The following is a 26,957-nucleotide window of genomic DNA, read 5'->3' on the forward strand; positions in this document are numbered from 1 at the left end:
CCAGCTCTACTTGTTCCTTTTTCACTGCGACTAACAACTACTATACTTCGTTCAACAATGTTTATGAAATTGCATTCACATTCAAACTTGTTCGATACGACATGTATTCCCTTTAATGATCGCGAAAAAACCGACAATGGATGGTTCGCCGTGTATGAAGTATCGTATCGCGATACAGTATCAAAATACGTCCACACCACCGATCGTGATACGCGTATCGGATACGAGGTGTATCAAGATACGCGGTTAGTGCGGATCGGGCCGTATCAGACACGGCGTGTATCATTAATGAGTATCATTTTGCGTGGCTTCGGCGCGTATCATGATCCTAGCGATCATGATACGCGCCGAAGCCACGAGATACGATACACCGAAATTATACAAATGTGGACCCGGCTTTACGGACTCCGTCAGAAAATTTACTTAACAGAAATAAATCGATCTTAGAACCTAAATTTCGTCTGCTTTTTATTTTCCCATTAAAAGCAAAAAATAATCTTTTGAAGAATTAATAATCTATTGAACTATTCATACCGTGTAGGACGTAGGTCACTGTATTGTAATGAGATTAGTATTACCAACGTAAAAAAGATTATTGTATTTATTCCAGAATTTGTTACATGCTGTATTTAGAAACGTCGGCGTCCGTAGTAAATAAAATACACGGTTTCTTTATCGTTTTATTAAATACAATAAATTCACAAAAGCTGTTACTTTAGAAATGCACAAGAGATTCAAACGATAGATTTGCTCCCTTCATATTTACAATCTGTGAAACAGAAATGCATACAAACTTTAATAATAAACACTTTACATACAAATATAAATTGGACGTAGAAGAATTTACTTACTAATATGTTATATATTAGAAAATACTTAATCATTAAAGGCCTCATGGTATTTTAATTTGGAGACTCTGTTACAGATCTAGAAATTAAGATCATAAATACACTTTTACTACTAACGAACATATTTTTTTAAATCTTATGACTGTTGATCTTTATTTGCAATAAAAAATTCAATAATCAAATAACTTCCATAGATTTACATTTTGCCGTTTATTTTTAGTCGTTTTCTAACAATTGTTTCAAAAAAAAAACTTTAAGTTCATAAAACATGACAACTGACAACTACTGTGACACTTGATTTGATGTCGACATGTCATGATGGTTTATGCTAAGTGTAACAGAATTTGTTATACTAGTTTTTTCATATATTTTTTAACTACAGATAATGAGAGGCCTTATGTAACATGAGATAAAAACTAACTTAACATTACTTAATTAAATATAACGCGTTAAGCGGTCAACTAAAATAATCATGGGCTTAATTTGAATGATAAATTTAAATATGTCAGGTAGTCAATATAAAAATATACTATACTAACATACAATTTGTATTTTTAAATATACTAAAATATCTATAAAACGTCAGAAATAATTTTTTGTTTTTTTACCATAGGTAATGAACTGCTGATTGAGCGATTAAAGCTAGTCATACACTCATTTTTGCTTAAAAATCGAACTTTAACCTGTTTAAAACGCGGTTAACTAACGTTCTTTATTAAACGCGTTTTAAACATTTGAAAAGTGTTTTTTATTTTAAGAAGGGTTTAATACAATTAACTCGTTAAAATATAATCGGCCTCAAACTTGAACACTCAAAACTTGGTAACAATTTCGAAAATGAAGAGGTGGGTTTCGATTCGTTATAAAATTGTACGTTAAAATATCGTTAATCTTTTGTGGTGTTGCCAGCTTACGCGTACCTGCAAAATAGGGAAATATTAAAAATACCGAATTTTATAAAACAATAAAACCATTGTCACTGGTACCGTTGCGATAATTAATCACGAAACGTATAACAATTAACCAAAATTCATGCAGTTTATTTTTTACAATACTCACCAGTAATCCAATATTGTATGTAATTAAAACAAATATTAATGATTATATTTATTGAAAATTATCGTCTCACAAATCCTTTGATTACAATTCGGCACAAATCTAATTTGTACTTACAATTCTCAAAAGGTTGGAAGGCACACAGGCATAAGGTTAATATTTAAATCAAACAAAGAATTTTAGTGAACTAAATGGCAAAACTGACTTTTCATATTTGACCCTTCCAACCTATTTTCCTTATTTCCTAAAAAATTTTTTTTTTAGAAAATTACAGAAAACCATAAAGTTAGTACAAATCATGTAAACACATAGAAAAGCTCACAATGTTATATTAGCACAGTCCTCTTTTTGCTCTTTTGAAAATTATTTTAGGTATTTTAGGTTTTACTTTTTTAAATAAATCAAAATTTAAATTTAACCCCATAGAAAAATCTGAATTAAAAACCTTATTGAATATTTTGAGATGTTTTATATAATATTTATATCGCTCATGAAGAAAGTGAGCAAGAAGGGCTGCTAAATTTGGCAACACTTAACAAACCATCAACCATAAACATTGATTACAAAAGCAATTATGCAACGTCCATTTATAAAATTTAGAACAGGACGTAAGAAGTAAGAACGCATAATCGTTTAATAAGTCATCATAATGTTATAGGAATCATAATACATGATGTTCCTGTTCATATAAGGTAGATCAAGATGTTTAGTTATGAATTGATTTAATATATAATTTAAAATTAAATGGTAATGTTTTGACCATTGACATTGTTTTTGGTATTAATGATTTTTAAAAGCAAAAGAGGTGGAACTATAAATGGACGTTGCATATTAAATCTAAAATTTGCGCATTAGTAAAGCTAGTAGCAACATAACAATTGAAGAACTAAAATAACACAGGAACTGATTTATTTTAGTTCTAGAAAAGACAGGTTACATCATATTGCGAATACATAAACCAGTGCACCACAAACTGTACATGTCAAGTCGTATGATAATGTCAATGTCAGTTTGACAGCTTGTACGATTTTTAAACTTAACGACTATTAGAGCGATGTATATAACTTCCGTTTAGTTCCAAATACATCCACGAAGCGCTGCTCCAATTTTACATAGAAAAAGCTATTGTTTTGAATATATTTCTAAAAATTATCTATTTTAGTTAGTGCTTTAGATACAATCATTTAACTTTAAAACAGTTATGAAGAATTGGTCCTAAAATGTATTATAAAAACATAATCAGTCTAATTTAAGTCTTTTAAGTAAAGTAATTTTTTGTCTCTTTTGGTTTGTTGTGTTTGCGCTGTGATGACAAGAAACAAAGGTGTACTTTACTGTATGAAACAATAGGGTAACGTTTAATAAATTCCCGGAGAATGGTGAAAGAACTTTTAACGTCTTTGGGGGTCGTTCAAGTATTACGAAGCAGATTTACTAAAATTTATTCCTCCCCCCCTCTTCATCTTGCCAGCAAAAATAAGCAAAACTCGCTAAATTAAAATTTCATTAACGTAGTGTAAAAAAAGTAAATAATTACTGTTGACGTAGAAAATCAAATTAATCAGAAATACTTGAACGGCCCCAATATCAGTATACCATTCCCGTAGAAATTTCCCAGTGTTGTACAAATAAACACCCAAAGCTCCCCACAATATTGCTTATAAAATGCGTGTTTTAAAATCCATTTTCAAGCAAACATCAATTCCACAAAGCGTTGGATTTTATGAAGCATGCGACCGGTTAGAAAAAAAAATTAAAAAACCAAATAATGTGTAGGTACCAGTTCTAATGTACAAAATATTAGTAGTGAGACCTTCTGTCCATGTTCCTGATTGAGTTCGCGAGGCACAACGAGAATAGGGCTCCGACCACCTGAAAAGTAAATAGAGAAATATGTAATCTGAGCATAAATAATAAGTGTTTGCCTCTCATGATATATAAAACGATTTAAAAATGGCCAAAGATAATTAAGCAAAGACTTGAAAAATAAAACAAATATTACGTCCTAATCAAATTGGTTATTTGGGCATAGGGTATTGTTAGTAGAGTAATTTAATAATCATTTACTAACTGAAAAGTTTTATTGTTCTAATATAACAGAGGTTATGTTAGGTACAAAGGAAGTAACTAAGTATAGAGTATAAACGATCCACAGACTATAGAACACGCAAATTTTATTTTTAACAGATAATGTATAAATACTATTGTTGATCTCATGGAAGATGGGACTGGCTTTGTTAAAGGATGCTACTTGTGTGTACGTTAACCAAGTCTCACCACCCTCGGACAAGCAAAACGCTGGGCCGGCTATTGAGCCACAGAAAATAATAAACGGCTCAAATATTCAAGTCTTTCCTCCAACAAGAATATACCATAATAAATCAATTTCAATAGTTTATATTTACTAGGCAATTTTATAAACCTGTATATCAAAGTATGTTTCTAAACATGAAAGACATAAATCGAAATATTCATAAAACTTCAAAATGATTATCTGGTTTATAAACACTGAAATACAAAGATTGTTAATTTAATATTTTAATCATACCTCAACACAGGCCAGACCAATAGCAATGCCAGCGATGACCTTACTCCACTTCTCATATATCTCTCCAACTTTGGTTGAGCAGCCTGTGGAGTTGGCATCAGCGATGGTACAGGTTTCACCCAGAAGTTGTCCAGTCACACCCAGCTTGGAGCAACAACTCTTGGGGACCAGGAAAGCGTAATCAGCAGCACTGTATTTGCCGCAACATTCCAACTGAAATTGTATATATTTTGTTAAGTTCTGTTTAGTATAAAAACTTCCATTACCATAAACTTGCTGCATGACGGATTGGATCCTACTCAAGAATCCGCAGTTGAAATGTCCATGTATTATCTATATTACTCTAGACATGAAAAGGTCTCATCGCATCATAAGAGAAGGCTTTATTGATCGACATAAGACAAAATCCTGATCACAAAGCATTTAGATTTTAAATCAAGGAAATCAAATTCATTTACGTATATCAATAAAAGAAGTTAGTAAGAAATGAATTTATGTTAGAATGTACTTCTATTGATTTTTGAATTGTTTATTAATTACCCTGGAGTATAATCAAACTATGTAATGTAAAGTTAAATAAAACTTAAAAAAAACGGATTATAGGTGAAATTTTACCTGTTGTTCGAGGTTGTTGAAGACAGTCTTTGAGGCAGCATCGCTTCTGGCCTTATCGAAAAGTGTGTCCACTGACTTGACAAGGGCATCCTTCAAGTTCTGCTGGTAGGCGAACAAGAGTACGCCCAGAGCTACTTGAACGATGATGATGACCAAGAGGAAGACGGCGTACTGTAATCAAAAATATTTTAATTAATTTTTATGTATAGACCATTTAACATCTGACACCTATATTATATGAAATATGTCCTCGTACGATAGTTATGTCTAGAACGCAAATACATAATATAGTATGTTTCTTGTCATGGTTTCTATTTTCTTGCTTTCTTTCTTCGAAAAAATACCGGAATCTTGCTCATAAGCAACTATATATTTCGTCCATTTTTTAAAGACATTAGTGTCATATAATTTTGTAGGTAGGTTTTTGTATATTTTGTCGTTGTTTTTAACGAGAGAGGGCACTCTAGGACGAACCCTAGTACATAGGGTCGAAGACGCGGAGTAAATAGGAGAAGATTCTCCACCTATGTGGTACACTGCACCGGAAGTTCCACAGAGAGCTTCTTAACTCTGTTCCTTGTAGGAACTACTCTATCTAGGTGGTTTTAGTAGGAATTCCTCATGCAGTCTCTGAATAGCCGAGATTCTGGTGTGGGTCGTGGACCCACATACACCTGCAACTTTCGGGGCAAGAACATTTCTACCTCAGATATAAAAAGGGGGTTAAACTTTACAAAATAATGGTCTGACTATGTCTTTGCTTTTATTTTTTATTTTATTTTGTGTTTCTATACAACAATATCAAGAAGGTATCGCAAAACGAAATTCGAAATAATAGCCAAAACTAGCCGTAAAAAATTAGTAGGTGATAAATATGTTGTGCGCAAACAGGACAAATGAATTGCACGATTTAGTACTGCTAATGGAATTTACAAACAGAAAAGTAGAACGAAAGTCGCTTTCGAGGCGTTGTATGTGCTTTGTTTGATTAACAATCAGATTCTATACTATTGTTATGAGGTGTTTGAGAATTCCTTGACTTTTCAATAGGGTCCAAACTTGAGCCCGGTGAGACAAATTTATCGCTAAAACGAGAACGTCCCTTTTTAATAAAATCTCTGTTCCGTATACCGGAGACAGACATTATTGTATGCAATTTGAGTGTCTATTTCATTCTTGTTCTTCATTTCTGAACTTCCTGAGCGCCACTCAACTCTTCCTTGTCTTCTGCAAACTTCCGCGCCTGCTAAGGTCTAACTTCATCAGACCTGCCAATAGGGGATCGCCCTCGAGATCTGCTGCTTCACTCTGTCAGTCACTATTAGTTTTTGAAATCTTTCTGGATCTCTTCGTGTTACTTGTCTAAATATCTCTTAGTATGGACACCTATCCTCCTTTGTCATTCAGGAATATATAAAAAGCTCTTATTTTAAAAACAGCTTACAACTATTATACATAGATAGTCAATACAGATATGAAGATTACTGACCGTTACAACCATACAGTGACTCTCCCTAATTGCTCCACAACAGCCGAAGAAGGCAATCACAAACATGATCGCTCCGATCACGATGAACACCCATGGTGCGACCGTGATGTGACCTTCGAGCTCGCTCTTGAAGGCAGTCCAGTTCAGCAGCACCGCTACACCGATGCCCACTACTGCGAGTCCAAGGAGCTAGAAAAATGAAATTGCTAATTAAAATATAGTATTAAAATAAAAACAAAACTGGCTGGGGGAAGCTCCATCGAAGTTATGAGTTATATGTCATGACAAAGAAATCGATTTAGGCTATTCGTAACAAATCCTGGGATTATAATTTATCCATGGGCATTTGAATAAAATTTCGAATACAATAAACAATTGCATGATTCAAATGTAATATATAAAATTGTAAATTTTGTTGTTTACTAATATACGGTTAATATTTAATATAGTATAGGCGGCATGAAATAAAAAGCTTTTTAAATTTATTCATTTGATAAGAATGCAGAAGGATAATTCCAAGTGTCCTTTGACAATTGTAGTGGAAAAGCATTAAAATAATTAGCAATAAATTATTATATACCGGATTAATGGCGTTAAAATCTTAAAAAAAAAAATACGTTTATTTTGGAACATAAGATCATCATGGTATCACTTATTCCACGTCATTAAATTCGAGCCTCTTGGCAATTGGCATCCCTAAGTAAGCTAAGCAAGTGTTGATTTTAAAATTAGAATGAAAACTTTTGTATTCTCTCTTCATATAATTAATGGATAATAAGTAAGTATCTAACAACTTTAAGAAGCTTATATTTATGAATAAGGTGATTAAAATTCAAAACAGCACGAATCGACTTCCCTATATCAAAATCCAACTTGTTTTTATAGTAAGATTTAAGAACCCTTTTAAAAACAACCGATCATGCACCGATGCCAACCCTTCCATAATAAACTCTTTTTCTTTTTTTTAATTACAACGGTTTTGACATGGACATTTTCTCTCAAAACATTTTGTAAAGCTTTAAGATAATAGTTACACGGCTTATTGAATCTCGAAAGTCAAAAGTGTACGCCCATTTGTTACGAAGATTAGGTCACTTAAATCTATAAATACGAGTGATCTAAGGCCTACGTTGGCCAACTCCAAACCGCACATAAACTGTGTTTTAACCTAGGGTTACCAACTACTTTATCGGGCTTTATTAGTACACTCAAAAAAATTAAATAAAGAACAATTGTTTATTGGTTCCAGATTACACTTTCATTGCTTAAACATACAGAACAATAATTAAAGTTAAATGAGTATAGATAAATAGAATAGAGATTAAAGGAATTTAATAAATCAGTAAAAAAATAAAATACAAATAACGCAGAATATACAATCCTAAAGTAACTCAATGAAAGGAGTGTATATAGAAAGAATCCTAATACTTGGAATTAATTTGCTCCATCTCAAATATAGCTCGGTAAAGGTAGCTCTCTGCCTTACAAACAATTTGTATGACTCAAAATTTGACGATTCAAAAGAGAGAGTTTATTGCCAGTTCTTCTTGCACAGCCTACGCTAAGGGCGTAACTTGCGACCTGGTAATAAATGTTAATTAAGAATCAATTAAACATCTTTTCTTGTTTGCCTATATCAATACAGTTGTTTCAGAATTAATAGAATGATATAGATTAAAAGCCACAACTAGGAAATCAGTATTTTGTATCACAACGTAACTCGACCGCAATAGTATAGTTATAACAAGAATCAATTTCTGTGTAGAAACGGGTAAGATTTTTTTATATAACAGCGGGCAGCCCCGCCCCACACATCGCCATCGTTGTCAGTTTTTTAAGATTTGGTACGCTCTTTTCTTGAAAGACTAAATCAACTTAGCTGGTTAGCTGGTTCCACGTAGTGTGGTCCGTAGCAAAAACTGCGTTAAACTATTGCCGTTGATGTGATACGAGTGAAATTTCGTATTCTGCCTCGACGTACAATTATGAAATTCAGATGCATGTACAAATCCGAAAAACTCTGAACACTGTCCATAGTAATTGCGGGAGAAGATGCAGAGAGACCACACATGTCTATGCAATGCCAAGGGATCAAATCGCTCGAAAACGGATACATTTAAGCATGAGTTTAACAAAGTAGCAAAAGCTAGAACAGTATTAAAATTTGTAGGCATCGATCGGCTTTTATTCGTTTGGGTTCGTCACTTCACAAACTGAATAGGACAAATGCGCAATATGGCTTTCAAAACAATTGAATATTGCTAACTAAAAATAAGAAATATTTTCATGTTTATTATTTATAATATTTTCATATTACACCAGCCTCATACTTTTTCCAATTGAGCCTTAATCGAAATCGAATTAAACAGGCGATATTTCAGCCGGTAACTCGTTATTACGAATGGTAATTCGTTATTTCTTAGTAATTTTTTAAATAAACCAATGGGCCAATAGAAACATAATTTATACCAGTGTATGTAATCACAGTAGAGCTTACATATTGACATTGTCTCACCCATGCGTCACATTGCGCAAGAGTGCACAGATGGCGGGATATTGGGGTCAAACGGGTTTATTTCATTTAAGCTTTCACTTCCAACGTAATGCTTTTATTATATAAATATAGTCATAATTATCTACAGATAAAAAATATTCGCATTCTTGCTTCTTGCATTAATTCTCGGAACCTCTCAGCCCGTTTTATTAGAACCATCAAACAATTTCTGTGACTTAATAATTAGGAAAATCGGGCCGGTATTATAATAATATAGCTTTATTTTATTCCTTAAAATACAATACATACACAAAATAAAAAAATATTGTATTTATATTTCTATGGTAGTAAATTATAGGTACACTGCCAAACTTTTTACATTTCAGAATATTGTAAATTTGTATTGGAAATAAATATTTACGTTAATAGAATTAAACATAAAATTTAAATTTGAGATGAGGCATCCTTCACTAGTATGCAGATAGATAATATGGACAAATTCCGATAAGAGTGTCACGAGTTCATTCAAGTAGGTTAGTGGGTGTGTACTTTGAAAGTATATACCAAACAAAATTCAATTAACACATAATACATTTCGGTGATTTCGCTTTTCGAATCTATAAGCAAATAGTTTGCTACTCAATGTTAAAAAAGCCATTTTACAAATGTATCCGCGAATTTATCACATCATTACGCAACGAGAGGTAAGGTGTTAAGCAATAAAAATGTATAAATAATAAATTCTTAGTATATAGTTAATACAATAGTAAATAGGTACACATCAAACGACCCCAAATGTCTATATTTAATTTTTGCTCATAATTTAAGACTTCTTCCATGATTAATCACTTATGACTGTATGCAGTCACAAAGGTGACGAATGATGACTATCAGCTAATTTTAAGATATCGCGTACAATGTGTAACACATTATCAAAACAAACTGTGGGCGGTGACGGATACGTGTAAACATTTTATTCAAAATTTAATGTTTAAAAGATTGAATTAGATCTTTACTAGCCCGTAGCTTATTCATTTAAACTAAATCATTTAATTGCACTATTTTAAATTAAAGTACTTATTTCTTTTTAATTATTCCAACCCACCTAATTTACCACAGATTATCTTCATAATCTGTAAAATTTAAACAAAGCCAAACGTCGACAGCGTGCCGATTTCTTCACAATGTTTTCCATCACCGTTCGAAGGAATGATGAATGACATAGAATGAAAGTCTATTGCTACACAGCCGGAGGAACCTACGGCATCAGGGATGAGAGTCGCACGCTGCAGGCACTAAGCCAACTCTATTCTAAAGTACAATTTTTAAATTTGCAATTTGACCAGCTATTGGACTGTTTAATAGCATATAATTAAAAAAAACACAAAAGAACTCATGTGCTAATCAATACGGGGTGAACGGTCGTAGTAAACACGAAGTTGCCAGGTACCTAATGTATAAATAGAGTTTGCGAAATCTACCGAATCTAAAATAGTTCCTGCGTCGGCGCATCGACTTGTAGTTAAGATTTAAATGTTTTGGATGATCTCTCTTGTAAAGTTTTAATTATTAATATACCAGTTCGCGGTTTTAAAGCATTTTAAGATATTGTAATGCCTCAGTACAGTACTTTTCAACACAAGTTTTTATTTTAACCGGTTCGTAGTATCAAAGAAACTCTTCAATTTAATAATATTAGCGTACAATTAAGAATAAAATATACAATTTATTGAAAGAAAGTTAGTTTGGGAAATTTGATACTCATAATTGGGCATTGGAAATGGCCGTATGAATAAATATTTTTGTGATTATATTTCACGATCCAAAGAAAACGTTTAACGGAGATTAACAAAGCCAAACTTTGATGGAGTACTTCTGTTTTTACTACCTCGTTCATAGTCAGCTTCGATGGATTCCAGGTCTCTTCTTGCCTGCTCTTTATCTCTGATGCAAGATATTTTGTTTGCCATACATACATTAGGTTCTAAGTTCGCCAGAGGTTTTAACAACAGATTTCGATAATAGCTTAGCTTAATAAAGCCCATTCTTCATTCTTCGGTCACGTATCTCGGCGTGGCGATCAGTCCTTAGAACGCCTTGTCGTCCAGGGGAAGGTGGAAGGCGCTAGACCGGCGGCAGGTCGCCTACACGCTGGACTGATCAGATTAAGTCCGCCGTAGGAGAAACACTGAATCAGTGCAGCAGGATGACCTCCAATAGGCAGCGGTGGCGGAGCGTCGTGAAGCGCATTACATCTGCGCCTTCTACTTCTACTACATAGCGATCACGACCGCTCTGCCAAGAGCGAAACGAATGAGAAGAAGAAATAAAGCCCATAGATGTACTGTATGAAGTGGGAAACGGTATATGGCCATAGTATTATTGAGATAGAGGTAATTCTGTAAGAGTTCCAGAGATTTTAATGTCATCGTTTCAAATATAACAACAAATGTACAAAACTCAGTCTCAAAGCATATTCTATTTATACGTGTTGCTTCATATTATCGTAAACGTAAGTTATTCGTAAAGAGTGCGTAAAAACTAAAGATCAAATGGCCTCGACACGCTTACCGAACCATGACAAAGTTATGACTCACAAAAATAATTCAATGAAGACAAAGACTAAAAAGTTGAATACTTGCATTTAATTGGGGGAATTAAAAAAATTGTAATTAAAGTCCTTCAAGAAAACAGCTTATAATTTCTTAAAGGGCCGGCAACGCAATCGCTAACCCTTTAGCATTGAGAGTGCACGGTATCACTTAACATCAGGTAAGCCGCTTGACCCCTGTTCTATAACAAAAAACTACGTAAACTTGCATACGCGACATTTTGTTTTGCTTAAGGCAAAATGCATTTTCGTATGTTTTATTATTCCAAATACATCCACAGAGCACTGAAATTACACACACCAAAATGAAATAATGATTATGCATTCATTTTTATTACATATTCTTCGCTAATTTTGTTATTAATTTATTACTTAACACGTAATGTGGAACATGGTGTAATGGTTGCAGCTCCTAACAAACCTTGTGTAAAAGAAAAAACTTGGCGATTAAAAAAAGTGGCGGAGAGTTTATTGCCAGTTCTTCTCTTCCGTTTTACGTCCTTGATTTGAGAATTGGCAGGAAATGTAAAATTCAATGTATATTTCTTTTTTGACGTTCATAAGTGTACATTGTGTTACCTATATAAATAAATGATTTATGACTTTTGAATATAACATAGTACATTATTAAATAATTATTTAAAATGTAATACAAAATTAAAATCCATTTAAAAAGTTAGGTCCCCATGGCACCTATAATGACCTTTAATGCTGGCAGATTCCCACTGTCATATATTCAATGGCTCGTTTTTAACTTCGCGAGGGGTATCAGAGCAAATGACAGGTCAAAATCCTCAACCGGCCAGCACAATGTAAATACTACAGTACAGTACTGTCTTGTTTCTATTTAAACAACTCTTATAAGTAACTAGACTAGAGACTAGACGTCTAGACGGGCTAAAGACTTCAAGTCATGAACCCATTACTTGCATTTTAGATGTTCGTAAGTGTTACTTGAGTACAGATCGCAACTGGAAAAAATCTGCCATTGAATTGTCAAATATACTAAGATAGCACTTGTGCTCAAGAGATAATATCACGAGGATACTTCCGGTGTGGTTGTCGCCTGGGCGGGAGACGCCAAGCCTTTGGAGTAATAACCCTTTTTTGGGAAAAGGGATACTCTTCTTTAATAGAATCCCAGAGGCTCTCTTATCTCTATTTTTATTAAATTTCAGAAATGTATTAAACAAAAGCTGTGTAAAAAGGCTTACTATAAAGTTATTGATTATCTAGTTGATAAAAGGGCCTGGGACTTGTGCTGGGCAGGCTACTTCTAATCAATTTGCTATATTTGTTTTAAATATTGTAAAGTTGTTTGATGATTTGCTTTTTATTTTAAAAGAGTACCGAGAGTTTTTTACGCCGGCTTTTTCTCTCGGCCAACACCCTCTGTCTTCTTTGTCGATGAGTAGGGATGCCAACAGGCTTGAATTTAATGACGTGGAATAAGTGATACCATGATGATCCTATGTTCCAAAATAACGTATTTTCTGTTTCTTTTTCTTGAAAGGGCAGGTTTGACACTCCCTTGCTTTTCAGCCACTGATCTACCTGATAGCCTAACATGTAGTCCTATAAAACTGTATCTAATTTTATTTGAGTATATTACACGATATTCCTAAACTGAAAAAAAAAATCAAATACTTTAAAAGTTACATTTCGTATTACGTCTCGATAGTTATGTTTGGTCAGGGTTAGCCGGCTGGTATGCGCAGAAGCCAAAAATGGAACAATAACATTAGTATGGTTATCCTAGTCCATTAATAGAGTTGCATAATCAACTTTAGGATAGTCGAGGTCAATTCGAACGTCATCAATTAACCCTCATTAGTATAATTGCAGTTTAACAGATGCCGTAGTCCAGAAATGTTACGACCAAAATAGTCTCCGTAAGTATAGGGATCGAAATAAATAAAACCTTCAAGTCTGGAGTGTTTCTGTGTCTGTTTTATGAACATTTGTTAATCTAATAAGCAAGCAAAAGATCAGCCTCCTATGCCTGACACGTCATCGACGTTTTCGTTCTGAGACAAGGTGGTTTTCTCACGATTTTTTTCTACACCGTTCAATAGGATGATAAGGCACATAGAAAGAAAGTCGATTGGTGCACAGCCAGGTGTCGAACCTACGGCCTCAGGGATGAGAGTCGCACGGTGAAGCCACTAGGCCAACACTGCTCATACTTAGTTGGAACTAAACTTTACATATGTGTCTTCACTAAGACATGGAATAAGTCGATCTAGCCTAACTTAAGACTAATAAGTAAATTAAGTCTAATTTACTTAAATAAGAATAAGATTGCGTCAAACACTACTTAAAGGGGAGACACTCTGTTTTTGTGTTCTATTTTATCACTCATAAGTGAAATATCATAATGATTTTGAATCTATGTTATGTTATCATTGACAAATACAACAATTAAGCCTAATTACTTTAATAGTTTATACTATCTAAAACAATCAAAGGCACTTATTAGAGTTAAATTAAAACTTACTAAGTGTCTCATAACATCATAATATATAACTTCAATGCATTTAGAGGCCCCTTTCTTATAATAAAATCTCTCAATCTATGAATTCTAAGATAGTCAAATCACTTAAAATTACGCTATAGAATTGAATTTCGAATCTATCTAGCTTCATTACGTTTCTCGGTATTAGGTGCCAAAAACCAACACAGACACAGCGCACACTTACAGCTACACTCAAATACATGCGCACACACCCAATAAGACTTACTTAACGTCTAAAAAGTCTTGTTTCATAGTTGTAACACTAAATCTACTTATTTTAAACTATACCATGTCCCATTGACTCATTCTTATCTAGTTACCCACAACACAGGGACTAGTGGGAGGACTAGCGATATATATGAAATTCGTCACAATCTATTTATCATGAATAATGTTTTTATATTATTAAAAAATATATAGACAGTCAAAATATGTTGTAACAACATCGAAGGGACTATTTATCCGTAATAAAAATTGTTAATCGTAACTGCCATAGACGTTGTTATATATACAATAGAATTCAGCCGGGATGCTTGATTTTGGTCAATATAACTGTTATGTCGTAAACGGTTTTGAGTGTAGTATGTTTTCCATACATACTTATATTCTGAAACGGCTACTCAAGACATATAACATAAATAAGAAATCTTAATAGAATTAAAAAAAAAACAATTTTGCATAATACAAAAATCCCGCTTTATAAAATCTTTCCTGTTGTAATCAACCTTTGTATGTATAAATGGATAGATCATTATCAATAATGATTGAAATCCCTTATGTACTTAATTGATTTATGACTATAGTATTGATTTCTTAAACGACTTGATTACACCAATCATTATGTTACAGGATTTTTTAGTGTAAATGAAATTCTGTATCCATGGATAGAGCGTCAGTCACAGGTAGCGACGATAAAACCTTTATGACAGGGTTCATTCACCTCTCCCACCGACCTAGTTTTGTGGACGTACAAATGTGATCCAGAACGCACCTTGATTTAATGAGATCCGAGTTTAAAGCTCTAATGAGGACTTAAAGTGCGGTTTTATATTAATTTGTTTTTGTACCTTTTTATATGACGCCTTTTAAATTTAATGAACGCTTTTGCTATGACAGTTCCGAAAACCTCACACTTCTATTTCGTTGACAATCAGCTTTTTTAAAGCCGTACCCAAGTCCTCCGAGTGTGTTTTAGCTACCACCACTGAGCCATGGTCAAAGATTTTGTTTAGAGCAGTTTTTCAACGTTCATATCAAATAGTCCTAGAAGAGAATGCCCGACTTTCACAAAAATATTTTGCAGGTTCTTCCGGTACAGAAAGGCTTGTTAAGATCTAGCTCAAAGCGAAGTGAATTCAAGTGGAAACGTATACGACGCAAGAATTCTCATTATACGCTGATGGACGCACAAAGTTCGTTGTCCGTTTGACAATAGACGTAGGGCCACGACTAATGCACCGAACCAGGTGTGCAAAAACTGTATCATTTAAGACTTACAGTAATTGTATTAGCTAATTGTATTGATAAAAACAATCGGATCTGTTTAACTATGAACATACTTGTACAGCGAAAACGAAACGTCTGACTAAAGAGAAGAAAATCGTCATTACTGTGCAAAAGCTTTAAGCTATATTTTCAAATTATTAAGACAATTTACGTTATTTTAATTTATTAATAAATTACAAAGACACTTTAGATCTTAATCGTTTCTTGATTTAATTGCTACTCTGATTTAAAATAAATTTTCCTTTCGTTTTTATAATGTATAAATCGTAATATTATTTATCCGTGTTTGTTATGTTACTTAAAATCTTGTATTTTTTTCTTTATGTTGTAAGAGCTTTGGAAAGCTCATAATAAAAATATTCAAGAGTCTTAGTCTGCACTCGATTCCATAGAAATTTGAAAATGTACATTCCATACATATTGGTATGTATTGCCTTGATTCAGGAAGTTATGCCTTATATGCAATGGTCACGTCTGTGTTATGCACATTATTTATAGCGTTGCTAGTATGGCATTATAATTACACACATACGTGACATTATCATATACTATACTTACATCTGCCAAGCAGATAATAATAATATAGAATTTTTAACAAGTACTCAATATCGATACAAATAATAACCGATTCAGCAAAAGCGGATTCAATAGTAAAATCTACGACTCGTAACTATGATGAGAACCAAAAGTGTGACATCAAAATAAGAGATACCAAGACTGGAATGATAGACCCTTCCAGAAGAACGAATCACGTTTTTCTAGTAAAAACGCGCAGAAAGTTCATCTGATAGTGATATCGCCGCCCATGGACACTCAATGCCCGAGGGCGAGAGTGCGTTGCCGGTGTTTTAAGGTTTTTGTTATTATGTAATAGGAGGCAAACGAGCAGGAGGCTCACCTGATCTTAAGTGATACCGCCCGCCCATGGACATTCACATTGCCTGAAGGCTCGCAAGTGCGCAAGAAATAGTACGCTCTTGTCTCGAAGGACCCTAAGTCGAATTGGCTCGGAAATACTTCTTAGCCAGTGTCCATAGTAATGGTGCGTAGGAAAAACTGCCTTCAATAACAGTTTTGCGAAGTCGAGGTGATACGCGTGGAATTCGTATTCTGCCTCTGACGATGAAACTCTACTGAAACTTGAGAAAATTTGAAGTAATTTCATATATTAGATAATTTTTGCAAGGAATTTTTGAAGTAAGCTCAAGCGATACGCAAATATCGTTGTATATGTAAATACCTTTACTGCCTATAGACAAAACAGTTATTTGACTGTTGGAATGCAATCATATTTTATAAGCAGTGTCATCTCATATTATCAGGTGTCAGGGTTTGTCTTCATATAAAACTGATCCATATGGTAAACAAGACGACGTTTGTTGAAGATAGCGGGTATTTTTCACGACCAGAGGTAATATTTCGAACGATCGGCTTGTGTTTTTCACCTCCAAGTACTTAAATTCGTGATTGATATTTGTGCAAAATGAATTACTCCAAAATGATTTGAATCCACCCGAACAGAACATTGTAACATACAAATATTTTATTCTTAATAATAACACTTAATTAAATGTATTAAATTAATAATAACTTAATACATTTAATTTATTATTAATTTTTATTTAAATAATAATAACTAAAACTGTTAATACTAAATGCTGTCTCCAACGCTGTTCGCAGAGTGAATTCACAGTAGCTATATTGTGTATATTATTATATTTTATTAAATGTTTCTCGACATTGTCGTATTGGCATAGGCTGTAAAGATAATGTGTGTATTTCTGAAATAAATAATTATTATGTAATATATTTCTATGGTTATATTATAATATGCAAGATATGTCATTACAGGATTACAGTTAATAGCCGTCCAACACAAATAACAAACCTATAGGGTATACAATTATTGATTATGCAGTCAATATGTAATAAACCCTTCCAGAGATGAGGCAAATGGCGCCTGTATGTCGCTTCCTATGGCTTGGTGACTTCATCTCTGGCGGGCCACATTCCCCAAGCCCTAATGGAATTAACGGAATAATAATTCGTAAAATAACGAACAGTCCTTTAATAGTCCTATGATATTTAATGATTGGTGTACAATTTCATTTTCGTCTTCAGTGTAACAGTTGATTTTATTTAAAAAAAAAGTTTTGCTGTTTCAACAGCCTAAATATTATTAAGCAATCTAAACATTATTTTAATAATATTGAAATATATACTTTTATCATTTAATTATATATTTAATTACACATATATACTATATATACAATTGTCTTAACCTAAATACTGAAAATAATATCAACAAGTGGATAATTACTTTTAATAATTAGTTTTATTATTATTTTACATTAGTGGTAACTCAAATACAAAATGTTTAATTCTTATATAAATGATTTATAATAATTGTTTGTTAAAAATTCGTGTCAAGAAACTTTTGATCTCAATTTATTAATTCACTGGCGAAATCAAGATAAAACAATTAAACATTGCTGTCATGTTTAAAAATGCAAACGAGTTTACATTAGCATTACGTGTTGCATTACAAGAATCTATTGCGAATACAAGGTTACGAAAGATATGCAACATCCGAAAACGATTACAAAAATACTTCGGTTATTCAGAATACAATATTATAATGGATAAGTGCTGTTAGAAAGGATATCATTAGTTCTTGCGATGTGTTGCTAAGTAGGGAGTCATGCTGAGAGTAGGGGTGAGATTCAGAAGCGAGTTATGGTTTCGGTATGTCAAAATCCATTGACATGCATGACATCTGTCAATTACAAAACGTTTTTTAAACTGCAGCCTCGTTTCTGAATTAATATTCAGCGGTATTGGGCTGATACCTACTTTTAGTTAGAAAATCGCCGCTAAGTTTTTCAGGGTAAAATTAAATAATCTTGATGGTTAACGTGATTACATATAAAATCTTTTCGCTGAAAAGAATCTTAATATTTGGTAATGATAAACTCAAAATTAGAATTGTTTATCTACGAATAACAGACACTCAAACGTCGCCCTCTACAGATAGTGCAATCCACGAAGACGCGCCCCACTATTTCGCCTAACCGTTTATAGTATGTGTGCACGCTTCCTTCAAAGTGTGTTAATGATAATGAAAAGAGTAATCAGGAGTGAGTATCATCGCATCTGACGGAGCAAATTCCCCGCACCCCGCGATCCGCGACCAGAAATTGGTGGGGCGCGTCTTCGTGAACTGCACTATCTATATGCAATGTGAGCAATAGATGCAGTCTGTGGGATAGCCAAGTACGTAATATCTAGAATTATTACATTACTTTTGGTAAACGCCATTGGTTTTCGTCACACAGGTGTTTAATAACGTTTAAGCGTTACATAACTGTACCATGTGTGACCGATCGGTCAATTGAGTAAGCGAACTCGATATTAAATGCCGTGATTGTTTCAGAGTACTTCGTCGTTGCGATAACAGTGGTGTAAGTTGCGAGAACAAGAATACCTCCATGGTTATCTTAATTCCTATCTAAATAAGAATAAGTTTATTTTTTAACATCTCTCTTTAATTCTCTCTTCTATATTTTAAAAGTGACTAGAGTACTCTCTATTCATTACATACGTACGTACGTATACCACACCTAAGCTTAACCAGCCGAACGAGCTTGCTTTGAGATGGAATCATTAGGCTCCGTATGCTAGGGTCGTGTGCGTCTAACAGTTTTTCCCACTTTAGAACAAGACCTTAGCGTGTTTGCTTGTTTTCCTCGTTTTCGGAGCATTTTCGAGAAGTTGGGTCCGCGTTTTTTTGCTTTTTGTTCTGTACAAAATACAAATCATCACATATCTCCTCTTTGTTTAGGAATTCCAAATTCATTTTTTTACAGCTTACTCGTGCATTTGTTTTTTCGTAAACCATGATTCATTTCATTTAAGCGTTCTAAAATTCTATTTTTAAAATGGAAAACAGGAAATATAGCATACATACACCGTGGTACCATTGCTGCAGAAACGGTTTGAGGGATTAAAGACCTAATGTGTCCGTCAAATTGTATTAACTCTACGATTTACCTTAATGATGAACCTTAGCGGTATGAAGATAGTATAAGGAATTTGGATTAAAGTCATGTATAACGTAGTCACTCGTCAAGACCTACTTAGAACTGATAAAGAATGAGCTCACATGCTTTAACTATGTAATAGGGTGACCTGACGCTTGTAAGCAAAAAAATCATTTATATTCCAACATGATTGACAAAATACTTAATTTGTAATATGCCTCATAGTTGGCATATTATGTGTATATGTATGTATCCGTGAAATTACAAAGTCTCTATTCCATACAAGTGCTTTGCTACAGACGGATGGTACATCAACAAAAACTTAGGGTACCAACTATCAACACGATCCAAGATCGCTTTCACAATCTAAATATAGAAATCATATTGAAATGTTATCGACATCGAAAAAGGCCGGCAACGCGGTCGCTTCGGCAGTGTGTGCCCCTGATCGGCAGTAAGCTTTAACATGAGCCTTCTGATCTATAAAAAATGACCAAACAACTAAATGTTTTTATTATTTGCGTACTTTACTTTGCACGTACATTCTTTAAAACTATGGCTAACCAACGATGTAATACACATTGGTATTATTAAACTGATCATTTGCACACCAAACCACCTAAGCCGCCTCCAGAACCTCAAATAGAACCAGGCAATAGTGAATTAATAGGCAGCGGCAAAGAAAACCAGCGGTTCTTCCATAATATGAAGTAGACGCTATATCGGCGCCAACTCGGCGACTTATGGCGGATGATGTCATACTATAACAACGTGAATTTAAATTAGTAACCGAAGCAAACTTCCGTTGATTTATTGTTGTATTCAGATAACAGGTATGTAATTGGTGTCATAGGAACGGAACAAAAGAGATCATTTAGATTTTAGAGTTTTAGAGTAAATATTAGTCTCAAAAGATCGAGCGTTACTTCTGCGAATGGCTATATTATGGGTAATTATGTGAAATAAAGCAAATGAGTAAAGGATATTTTTAAAAAGAACCATAAACAAAGCTGGCACGAATAAGTATCGCAACAGCTAGGAAATTATGCCAGCGTCATTTGGTCCCTGTTGCACTGCAACCATGGACACCTAGTCCATGGGTAGTCAGCCCATTATGTGCGTCGCCTACCTAGACTAGGCTCGTTTACTCCCGATTATATAATATGTATAAAAAATCTTTAATAAGAGAGTTTCTAAAAATGTTACTCTTTAATCATAAATTAACTATACTATCTACTTGCAGGCATAACTTAAACATGAGATAACTAAGGGTTCAGAGATCAGTCAAGATTTAGACTATATCACTTGTATAGCAGCGATGATTGCTCGATGCTCCAATCTGATCTGAATGAAGTGACCTCATGGTGTGTCTCTAATGGTATGGAGCTAAATGTCCGAAAGTGTCACTTTATTCGTTTTGCAAGAAAAAGGGATATTTTAATTCACAACTATCATATAGGTAGCGTAGTACTTCGAGAGGAAAGAGTGATTCGTGACTTGGGGGTAATTTATGACAATAAGCTAACGTTCTCAGAACACCAAGACTTTATAGTTAAGAAAGCTTCTAGAATGCTTGGTTTTGTCATAAGAAATACGAAAGGATTTCGTAGCGTCAAATCAAAAATACTATTATACAATAGCCTCGTGCGGAGCATTCTAGAATATGGTTCAGTTGTTTGGAGGCCGCATTATGCGACGCACATGCTACGACTCGAGAGATTACAAAAGAGGTTACTGTGGCATCTGCTTTTCTCCAGTGGCATCTCGAAAAAAAAGTTGCCAACGTACGAAACCAGGCTGGCACACTTTAATATGATGTCATTGGAGAATCGCAGAAAAATTATTGATATATCGTTTGCAGCAAAGATATTCAATAATAAGATTGATTGTCCGAACCTTCTTTCTAAATTTAAGATTCATGTACCCTCTCGATCCCCTAGGCATCCCGTTATTTCATTTGTTGCTCCTTTCCGTAGGACGCGTTTTGGTCAAAGCTCTCCGGTGTCCAGATTAAGCATTCTGATAAACAAGTTAGGTATGGATATCCAGAGTTGCTCCCCTCACACTTTAAAATCGATTTTGGTTTAGTTTTTTGTAATTGTTTCTTTTTTGTAATGTTTGTTTTGTTTAAAAATTGTTACGATTGATTTTTGTATGTGCTCTAAATGAATGTCATGTTTGCCTCTAATTGCTCATCACATTCAAAATTGTATTTTGTGTTTGTTTTTACCAAATGTATCAGTGTGCCGAGCGTTGGCAATCTTTATCAATAAAAAAAAAAAAAAAAAAAAATAGCAAAATTGTTTTCGTAATTCCGCACTATTAATTCCGGCGAATTCTTAATACCTTGTCTCTTATATTATTAAGACATATATATATTTCCTTACAAAGTGTCAAAAACACTCAGCTGTGGCCTTAATTTTACTAATAAATCATTTAAGAGCCTATTCGACCTCACTTATATGACCAGTTTGTATTTATAGTTATGACAAGATAATGTTCAGAAGCAGTTTGTTACAGTTTTACGTTTACACTGACCTCAATAGCAAATAAAGTTACGCTTTTCACGACTAGAAACATTAATACGTAACCGGAAGGTACTTATTTTAACTTTTATAAAAATTAATGACAAATAAATTGAACTGGAATTTAATTTAATTGAATAATTATATTTAAAAATTTCATTACACATTTAAAAAAAGTACTCTTTCGCCGCTTTTTGTCAAGTTGATGTCTTCTGTGAGGAAAATTGACAACGTATGGAAGACAGGTAGAGATTTCCATTCTTTAGAATAATAAAATTTCGTATTTTCGGGAATAAACGAAAAATATCTTTTAACTATCATATAAAAGATCACACATTAGTAGGAGCATACAGTATTACAAGTTACATTGTATACAATACAAATCATACATTTCTATGGAAAACGGATATGTATATATCCATTCTCAATAGACATTTGCAAAGAATACAACGGAAAGTAGAAAGTAAAATAAAGCGTCAGAAATTCTATGGGAATGTACTCTTTTGTTTTCGAACTTAAATACCGTTAAAAATTCAAAATGGCGGCAAACTTTCGTGTAAAATACCCAATACAGTGAACGCTAGAGCCGCCAAAAATACATTCCGTTATATTTCTGAGACGAAAATATGCTTTTAAAATTACATCCAGGTCAAAGTTACTAATAAGCTCGGTAAAAAATGTCTTCAAAATAGATTATATTATATTAGCACATAATCAAAACCTCAACTAAAAACCATTTTTTCTTTCATACTAAGGAGTACCAGTACACACAATCACATTCGTAAGCTAAGTTGGGTGTATTTTCAATTGGGTCAAGGAAAATTCAAGGAGACCAGCTTATACGTGATTCAGTTCAAGGCGGTAGAATTTTTCCTTACTTTAAGGACGTGTCTATATGGGGCAACATAATAAATATATGTATTGAATAAATCAACATTGTTAAAATAACCCATATTAATTTACTAGATACGTCTTGTATAGAACCATACCTATTATTTATTATCAAGTCACGTAAATAGGCATCTTAACATACTCAGATGGCGTCGGAGATCCATTAGAATTGACTTATGAATGATGGAATTTCAATGAATATTCATCATTAATATTCAAGTGTCATGTGAAAAAAAACATTTTTTATAGTTATTTATTTATAAAAAGTTAGTTGGCTTAAAAGTTATGCATCATAAAATATAGGTACCCAAAAAATTTAGTTATATTTAATAGAAGAAAAAATTGTTTTAATATAGCTGGTGACGATTTCATTCAATAATAGATTTTTTTCGCAATTTCTGAAAACGGGACAATTTTGCGTCCATGGTTCATTTCGGGACGTTTGGTCACGTTATGTATATATATCGTCTTAACAGAGATTAATCTTACCTAAATATGTTTAAGTAGCTATGACATTTAAACAATTGTTCGATATTTAAATCCAAAAAAAAAACTAAAAGCCCCAATGAAAACCGTAAAGGCCGCATTAATTATTTCCACGAAACGCACCTGTTGAGGACGAAGGGTATAAGTCACGCACGGATAATCCAATTTTTATGATGGAATACAAAGTTCATATCACCTATAATAGAAAATTAAATCGCCACTGTATAATAATAGTTTGCGAACCTAGAAATAAATTCTCAAAAAATTGCAAATATTTCATGTTAAATGATTAATTTGATAAAACTTTAAGATTAATTTTTACTTAAGTACTTACTTAAAATTCAAAAATCATTTATTCATGTTGTAACATAATGTACACTTATGAACGTCAAAAAAAGAAATTTAATGTATTTAAATGCTTCTAATTTTACATTTACTGCCAGTTCTCAAATCAAGGGCGTAGAACGGAAAAGAACTGGTAATACACTCTCCGCCACTCTTTTTAATCGCCGAGTAAGTGTAAGCATCATCGATTATGTTCTTTTTTTTCTATTTGTAAAAATAAATTTGACTCCCCTAATACGAAATATATAATGCGATCGAAGCCGGAAGAAAAACAGCCAGTAAGAAATTTTCATAATCGACAATTTTAACTAAGTAATATTAATAATTACATTAGACATTCATTATTTCAAAGATAATGTCATTAATGTAAAATTATAATTACGTTAATTTATCATTAATAAATCATAATGGACTTCTCATTATTGGTAATTTAAATCTAATGTATACCTAATCCCAACTGTGAAAATGACCGAACGTCCAAGCATAAAGTGAAAATGACCTAAACTCTAGGAATATGCAAGAGTATTCAGAGTATGAATTTCGTATGTCAAAGCCTTAGTATTTATTTATTTATTTTATTAAAGTATTCCTACAGCTACTCATGAAACAATATTCAAATAATAATTTTATACACAAAAGCCAAAACGGAATACACATTCAAACATAAAGCACAGTTTTACAAAGCACAAATTCATACTATATTCTAAATTATAAGTTCTAAGATTGATTTGATTGATAATATATATTTAATATAAAGGAAAAAACAAAGGCATTTAAAATATACTTTTTGATTATGCAGGCTTAACAGATCGATGTTATACATTTAGATCACGTATTTTAGATGCATTAGGTCACGTTTAATAATGTTTCAAATGTACACTTGTTAATATTTTTTATTGTATGACGCGAGATTATGACGTCATAATTAATCATACTGTAATTGTCGTTGCTAAAACCAGCTATGAAAAAATTGCAAAGTTTACCTAGTTAAACTTATAAGATATTTTGATTTTTAATAATCAACGGATTTTACTAAAATCGGGCACGCAACATTAAAACCTTTTTGTATTATCTAATATTTAAATGGGTTTTATGGACATTTGACTGATTGTAACTATGTATACGTTATTTTAAATTTATTTTTTTCGCATACAAGACGGAACAGCTTCGTTTTTTTAATTCAGAAGAAACATTGAGTTTAAATTGATACTATTTTTTAATTTTGATTTTTTGTCTTTTTTTCACAAAGCCAAAAAACATGATAAAACTAAAAATAATTCGATTTTTCAAGCGTATTGGATTTAAAACTATCAAAAACAGTCACGGGTCACCCGCCACCACCTCCTAACGGAAATAGGTACGTCGAATTGCGAAAAGCCGACACAAAAATATATGTAATTAATTCTCAACCGTTGAAACTGAAAAATTTGATACATCAGTTTATTGGTATGACTGGACTTTAAGGATATTAAATAAAACATAAATACGAAGAAAAAAAAAGCAGTATTACCCTACAGGCATTCGTAAAAGAATCACACTGTTCCCTTAAGCGTTTGACTAACGCATTAATTTGAACGCATTATATGAAATACTAACTGCGAAACAGCCTCAAAACTTCCAATACAACTTACTTTATTTAACGCCTAAATTACCAAATTTAAAATGTTTTATAAGGTAATGATTTATCTCATCATTCTTGATTTTATTTAAATTGTTAAGACAGAAGTATGAGCAAAGTATTAACGTTAAATTTTATGGCCTGGTTTCCTACACCAACAGTTACAAAATAGGAAAAAATATAAGCATTCCATCACATACTAATGGCTAGACCGTAGGGCCACGTACCCATGGGCTTCACTGTTCGCTGACCACAACCATCTTAACGAAATGAAACCGGTTCTACCGCCCTTTGTGACTATATTAAAACTCACCGCGACAATCAGATTGAAGAAGAAGAGCACGTATTTCACAAAACTTATTCCACACCCCATTTTGAACACACTTCGAACACAAAACTACACAAGTTAAGGTCACACACAATTTTGTTTACGAACGCACGGACGTATACAAACTTCACGAGGCAACAAGCGCGACTAAACGAAAGACAAATGAAAATAAAGGGGACTCGGCAGCCATGAGCCAGTGTTGCCGCGTTCTTAAATATAATTTTCCAATCTTTACTCAAAACACCCTCAAGTACTTCATTATTGTTAAATTATTATGGGTGATTCCCTAATAAGTTATGTCTAACTTTAATACAAATATGGAATTTATTTTTGTATACTTGTTTTATTTAAAAGCAATAATAATTTATAGAGATTTTTAGATAACTATAATTCAACTCTACTGTCAACATTCATCGAACTAGTTATATTCAAGGAATATTTTACACATTATTAAACCATAGGATTTCTGATCACTCTTAAAAAAAATTACCGGATTTATTAGTATACTCAAATGGCAGCACTGAAAAAAGCGAGAGTCTGCGATCGCGATGGCGACGGCTCCGGGGTCTCGCCCCTCGCCCCGCGCACTCATGAGACATGAATCGTGACCCCTCATTCAATCTATTTAACATCTCGCTTACACTTATGGTTAAAAGAACATCTCTGTCTTATTTTTGTCTCTTATCTAGACAAAGAATCCTTTGGAATGCACTATTCTTAATTGCTGAGACAAAAATATAATCTATCTGGTTCCTCCGAGTTTGTTACCGCATAATTAAAACAAATGCCTGTGTTCTTCAACGTCTTATGTAGATAAAAGAAAAGTAAGAATATTTAAACAAATATGTAATATAAACTAAGGTTTACCCATATAGTAAGAAATGTATCCCTCTGAAAATACTAATTTGTATAATTTTATATTTAAATGAAGAAAACTTCAAGAAATGGAACGATGATTTAAGAACTGGCAGTAAATGTAAAATTAGAAGCATTTAATGTACTTATATTTCTTTTTTTGACGTTCATAAGTGTTCATTATGTT

At 33.1% G+C, this 26,957-nt stretch overlaps 1 protein-coding gene across 2 annotated transcripts; it reads right to left on the reverse strand.

Annotated features, from left to right (window-relative positions):
• Positions 1–667: 667 nt before the first annotated feature.
• Positions 668–26,089, reverse strand: LOC110996635 (CD63 antigen). Of its 2 annotated transcripts, none has more exons than XM_022264408.2 (6): positions 25,901–26,089; positions 6,557–6,745; positions 5,068–5,238; positions 4,453–4,665; positions 3,685–3,776; positions 668–1,768 (listed from the first exon to the last, which is right to left on the reverse strand). In XM_022264408.2, the coding sequence occupies exons 1-5, from the start codon at positions 25,958–25,960 to the stop codon at positions 3,705–3,707; spliced, it is 705 nt and encodes a 234-aa protein (XP_022120100.1). In that variant the 5' UTR covers positions 25,961–26,089; the 3' UTR covers positions 668–1,768; positions 3,685–3,704. The 2 variants fall into 2 exon arrangements, with proteins under 2 accessions (XP_022120100.1, XP_022120101.1); XM_022264409.2 differs by having other exon boundaries at positions 3,718–3,776; positions 25,901–26,088.
• Between the last annotated feature and the right edge of the window lie 868 nt (positions 26,090–26,957).

The sequence above is a fragment of the Pieris rapae genome, chromosome 8 (genome assembly GCF_905147795.1).
Source record: "Pieris rapae chromosome 8, ilPieRapa1.1, whole genome shotgun sequence".
Lineage (NCBI taxonomy): Eukaryota > Metazoa > Arthropoda > Insecta > Lepidoptera > Pieridae > Pieris > Pieris rapae.